Source organism: Mandrillus leucophaeus, unplaced genomic scaffold (assembly GCF_000951045.1).
Source record: "Mandrillus leucophaeus isolate KB7577 unplaced genomic scaffold, Mleu.le_1.0 Scaffold230, whole genome shotgun sequence".
Taxonomy (NCBI): Eukaryota; Metazoa; Chordata; class Mammalia; order Primates; family Cercopithecidae; genus Mandrillus; species Mandrillus leucophaeus.
In genome coordinates, this window is record NW_012102366.1 from 1,234,998 (window position 1) to 1,240,775 (window position 5,778).

The 5,778-nt window shown below is 55.5% G+C and overlaps 1 protein-coding gene across 2 annotated transcripts in view; it reads right to left on the minus strand.

The window, feature by feature from the left end:
* ZSWIM4 (zinc finger, SWIM-type containing 4) overlaps positions 1-5,512 on the minus strand; it is a 46,595-nt gene extending 41,083 nt beyond the window's left edge. For both annotated transcript variants that reach the window (XM_011981802.1, XM_011981801.1), the window contains exons 1-2: positions 5,120-5,512; positions 726-927 (exon numbers count right to left, since the gene is read on the minus strand). In XM_011981802.1, coding sequence (XP_011837192.1) covers positions 726-927; positions 5,120-5,272 — 355 coding nt within the window. In that variant the 5' untranslated portion in view covers positions 5,273-5,512. The remainder of the gene's footprint in view (positions 1-725; positions 928-5,119) is intronic.
* Positions 5,513-5,778: the final 266 nt, after the last annotated feature.

The window sequence follows — 5,778 nt, forward strand, 5'->3', positions numbered from 1 at the left end:
ATTTTTTGATTTTTTTTTGGGCAGACAAGGTCTCACTGTGTTGCCCAGGCTGGTCTTGAACTCTCGGCCTCAAGCCATCTTCCTGCCTTGGCCTCCCAAAGTATTGAGATCACAGGTGTGAACCACCACATCTGCCCTCACCCCTCCTTTACATGGGCTCTGCTGCCTAAGTTCTGGGATCTCCCCTCCCCTGATTTCTGGTTCACCATCCTCTCCCCCACCCCCTTGTCTAAACCCTGCTGTCTGGGTTCTAGGGTGATCCTTAAGCTTTTGCTCAAAACATCTTGTACAGGCTGGGCGTGGTGGCTCATGCCTGTAATCCCAACACTTTGGGAGGCCGATGCAGGCAGATCACAAGGTCAGGAGTTCGAGTCCAGCCTGGCAAACATGGTGAAACCCCGTCTCTACTGAAAATACAAAAATTAGCCGGGTGTGGGGGTGCACCCCTGTAATCCCAACTACTCAGGAGGATGAGGCAGGAGAATCGTTTGAAGCTGGGAGGCAAAGGTTGCAGTAAGCCAAGATCGCATCACTGCACTCCAGCCTAGGCAACAGAGCGAGACCATCTCAAAAAAAAAAAATCTTGTACAATCCTACCTGGGCCTCGAAGCCTGAGGTCTGTAACCTCCCATCCCCTGGCCCCAGGCCTCCCTCCAACTCCCCCATTTCCAGGCCTGATATGGACCTCCTGTCCTCCCTGGCAGGAGCGGGGGACAAAGACTCACCCACTTGCAACACGCGGTCCACGGCCCCGCTCTGGAGCAGGTGCAGCCCGCGGGTAAAGGGCACCCGGGCGTCGTGCTCGCCCTCTGGGGGCGGGTAACCCAGCGACGAGTACATACATATTTCCCGTTCACTGCGTGGAAACGACCAAAACACGATGCGCTTCTGGACCGGCTCAGGCACCCGGGAGAACCGCTCCTCCACCTGTAGGAAGGGCCACTGGGTTAGGAGCCTGGGGTTGATGTAATCTCAGCGCTTTGGGAAGCTGAGGTGGGAGGATCGTTTGAGGCCAGGAGTTCGAGACCAGCCTGGGCAACATAGAGAGGCTTCCATGTTTACAAAAAAACTGGCGAGGCATGATGGCTCACGCCTGTGAGGATTTGGGATGCTTTGGGATCTGATGCAGCACTTTGGGAGGCTGATGCAGGCAGACAACCTGAGGTCAGGAGTTCAAGACCAGCCTGACCAACATGATGAAACCCTGTCTCTATTAAAAATACAAAAGTTAGCTGGGTGTAGTGGTGCACGCCTATAGTCCCAGCTACTTGGGAGGCTGAGGAGGGAAAATCGCTGGAACCTGGGAGGCAGAGGCTACAGTGAGCTGAGATCCCACCACTGCACTCCAGCCTGGGCGACAGAGAGAGACTCCATCTCTTAAAAAACAAACAAACAAACAAACAAACAAAAAAAAACCACAGAAAAAAGTAGCCAGGTATGGTGGCATGCGTCTGGAATCCCAGCTACTTGGGAGGGTGGGGCAGGAGGGTCACTTGAGGCCATGAGTTTGAGGCTGCAGTGAGCTATGATTGCACCAGCCGCACTCCAGCCTGGGCAACAGAGCAAGATCCTGTCTCAAAAAAAAAAAAAAAGGTCAGGGCAGTGGCTCATGCCTGTAATTCCAGCACTTTGGGAGGCCAAGGCAGGTAGAGCCCTGGAGTTCAGGAGTTGGAGAGCAACCTGGCCAACAGGGCGAAACCCAAAAATACAAAAATTAGCCAGGCGTGGTGGCGTGCACCTATAATCTCAGCTACTCGGGAGGCTGAGGCACGAGAATCACTTGAACCCAGGAGGTGGAGGTTGCAGTGAGCCAAGATCGCACCACTGCACTCCAGTCTGGACCACAGAGCGAGACTCCGTCTCGAATAAATAAATAAATAAATAAATAAATACATAAAAATGAAAACAGAGAGAAACCAGGCTTGAATCCTAGTTTTGCTATTTAGGAGCACTGTCACCCCAGGAAGTCACTTGGCCTCAGTGTTCTCAGGTATAAAATGGGGAGGTCCACGGCACCAACCTCTTGAGGATTGTGGAGAGTAAATATGCGTTATGGTTGTAAAGAGCTTACAATAACACCTGGCCCATAGTTAGCATTCTGGAACTTTCTTGCAGTTTCCCTCCTGGATCCTCCTACCTGCAGGGTCCTGGGATTCTGGTGTAAGATCTTCCCACCCACCAGGCTTTGATGGAGCAGGAAGAAGTTAGGAAAAAGGGATAGGCCAGGCACGGTGTCTCACACCTGTAATCCCAGCACCTTCGGAGGCCGAGGTGGGCGGATCACGAGGTCAGGAAATCGAGACCGTCCTGGCTAACACGGTGAAACCCCATCTCTACTAAAAATACAAAAAAATTAGCCCGGCGTAGTGGTGGGCGCCTGTAGTCCCACCTACTCGGGAGGCTGAGGCAGGAGAATGGTGTGAACCCGGGAGGCGGAGCTTGCAGTGAGCCCAGATTGCGCCACCGCACTCCAGCCTGGGCGACAGAGCGAGACTCGTCTCAAAAAATGAAAAGAAAAAAGTGATAATAATGATTAAGGTGCCCATCTTGACTGGACACCTGTAATCTCAGCACTTTGGGAGGCTGAGGCGGCAGCATCGCTTGAGCTCAGGCGTTCCAGACCAACGTGGGCAACATAGTGAGACCCCATGTCTATACACACGCACAAAATTAAAAATTAGCCAGGTGTGGTAGTGCGCGTCTGGAATCCCAGCTACTCAAGAGGCTGAGGCAGGAGGACTGCTTGAGCCCAGGAGTTTGAGGCTGCAGTGAGTTATGACTGTGTCACTGCGCTCCAGCCTGGGTGACTGAGCAAGACCCTGCCTCAAAAAAAAAAAAAAAAAGAAAGAAAGAAAAGAAAAGAATGCACACACTGTGCTGAATGCTTTATGTATGTAATTTCCAAGTTCTCACAGCCACCTAGTGTGAGCTTGTCCAACCCACGTCCCACGGCCCTGGCCCATGATGACTTTGAATGCAGGCCAACACAAATTCGTAAGCTTTCTTAAAACATTGTAAGATACGGCCGGGTGCGGTGGCTCATGCCTGTAATTCCAGCACTTTGGGAGGGAGGCTGAGGTGGGCAGATCACTTGAGGTCAGGAGTTTGAAACCAGCCTGGCCAACATGGTGAAACCCCATCTCTACTAAACATACAAAAATTAGCTGGGCACGGCGGCCCACACCTGTGATAAAATACCACAGAGGCAGAATTGAGAAGCGAGGAGGCCGGGCACGGCGGCCCACACCTGTAGTCCCAGGTACTCAGGAGGCTGAGGCGGGAGAATTGCTTGAACCCAGGAGGTGGAGGCAGCAGTGAGATGAGATGGTGTCACTTGCACTCCAGCCTTGGCAACAGACTGAGAGTCTGTCTCAAAAAAAAAAAAAAAAAAATTTAAGCTCATCAGCTATTGTGTTAGTGTATTTTATATGTGGCCAACGATAGTTCTTCCAGTGTGGCCTAGGGAAGCTAAAAGATTGGACACCCTTGATGGTGCATTGATACTAAATCATGACCCTGTTTTATAGCTGGGAGAATCTGAGACTCAGTGGGGTGAATTCACTTGTTCAAGGTCTCAGAGCTGTGAGTTCTTTCAACTCCTAAGACAGACTCTGTTGTTCCTCAGTTTCCCTTCCATGCCCCATCCCTGGGAGGTGGCCCCAGGAGGGGAGGGGGTGTCCTGGCCACCGCTGTGGGCTCTGGGCAATGCAATGAGTTGGCTCAGCCTGCCTTCCAATCTGGACTTGCTATTCCCTGGCTGGGTGACCTTGGGCAAGTTTCTCAACTTCTCTGTGCCCCAGTTTCCTCAAAGTGGGAACGAGAACAACTCCCAAAGGGTTGCAGAGGATTCCATGAGCTTCTGTGGGTTCGGCTTGGCCAGGGCAGTTTTGTGGGAAACTTGGAGATCGTTTTCAGATTATTCTGTGTGTCTTACATGCAATGAAGGGGTAGCGGACCTCCTTAGCCCCCATTCCCACCTGGGTTTCTAGGGGAAGTGGGAGAGGCAATGACCAGCCCAGGCCTCAGGGACAGTTGGCAGATGACTAAGGAGGGATTTTCCAGTCCATGAATCAGAGCCTGCCCGTCCACACTTGGCCCAAACCCATCTGTCCAGGCCGACTTCCTAACTCCAGAGACACCGGGCAGGAAAGAACGCCCTCTGAAGCTGAACAGAGGATAGAGCCCGTGTGTGCTTCCTGTTCAGGTCTGGGCCATGTCTCCAGCTCCTTGGGGGCCCACACTGAAGCTGAAAAAGGGGACTTAAAGGGCCCCCAGCTCTGGGACATTCTGGCAGTGCCCCCAGAAGCCAAAGAAGAGAGGTTCTAGGTGCACCTGTCCCGGGACCACCACCCAGGCTCCGCCCCTGCTGTTTTCCTCTGGGAAGGGATAGGATAGGGAGGATGAGTGGGGGAGGAGGAGGGACCCTGGCACTTGAGTAATCCCTGCTGCAAGCCAGAAGCTGGGCAGCCCTGAGAGAGGAATCTGGAGGAGTAGAGAGGGGTCCCCAAGGAACAGGTGGAATCTGGAGGCCTGAGGGCAGGAATGAAGGGGGAAAAAAGGGGTGTCTTGAGCTGGAATCTGGAGAGATGGGGGAGTTATTTACTTGGGGTGTAGGATAGGGAGCTGGAGAGCAGGAATGGAGTAGTGTGAGTCTCTAGGGGCTATGATGGAGGGAGACAGGGTGTCCCCAAGCGGGGGGCTGAAGACTGAATGGGGTGCCCTGATTGGAGAATAAATATGCGGTAGGAAAAGAGGGGTACCATTGGGGGATGAGGTGGGAAAAGAGGGGTGCCTGGTGTTGTAGGCGGACCATGGGGGCCGGATCTCAGACATCTGGAGTTGGTAGGAGAAGAAGGAAGTGTCCTGACTTGGGATCTGGGGCGCTGAGGGGCAGAGATGGCAGAGAAGGGATGGGGATAGGTTATTGGGTTTGAAGGACAGAAATAGGAGGATGAAGGGGTATTTCCGGGCAGGGTTAAGGGTCCTGGGGGTGGAATATAAGGGGGTGTCTCTGATTGGAGTAGCTCTGGAGTCTGGGGATCGGGGAGGAGAAGATAGGTAGGGAAGGCGTTGGGGGTGCGTCCCTGTCCCTGCCCCCGCCCCCTTCCCCCGCGGTCACCTGCTCGAAGGCCCAGCTCTCGGCTACCCGCTTGGCGCTGAGGTCCAGCAGCGCCTCGGGCCGGCCCTGGCCACGCGCGGCCCCAGCCCCAGCATCGCGCTCGTCGGGTTCCGCAGGGCAGCCCCGGCTCCGCTTGGCCGCCGGGGGTTCCATCCGGCCGGGCCGGGGCCAGGGCCGGGGCGGGGCCTCTCTGGGGGGGTCGGTCCGATGCCCGTTCCGCTTCGTCGGCTCCCGCGCCCCCTGCCCGCCTTTCCGTCCGTCCTCTGCTCTTGGCCGCCCCGGGACCCCTGCCGCACCCACCCCCGACCCGCGCCGGGCCGGCCGGGTGATGCGGCCCCTTTAAGACTCTTCACAACAATGAAGCTGCTTCGGCCGCCGCTTTAGCTCGGCCGTCGTCCCGCCCCCGCCGCCGGTCCCCATTGGCACCCCCCTCGGCCTCCGCGGCTCTCCCCCGCCATTGGCTGCGCCGCCAGACCCCTCTCCAAGCCTCGCTGTTCACTCGATGATTGCGATGCCAGTCTTTTCGTGTTTACCCAACCAGAGCGCGAAGCGAGGGAAGCTGTCAATCACGGGGCACCAGAGGCCAATCAGAGCGGGAGGACCCCCCGCGGCCCAGGCCTTATGCGGAGTTTCGGGGCGGGCCCGGGGTTCATTCACAA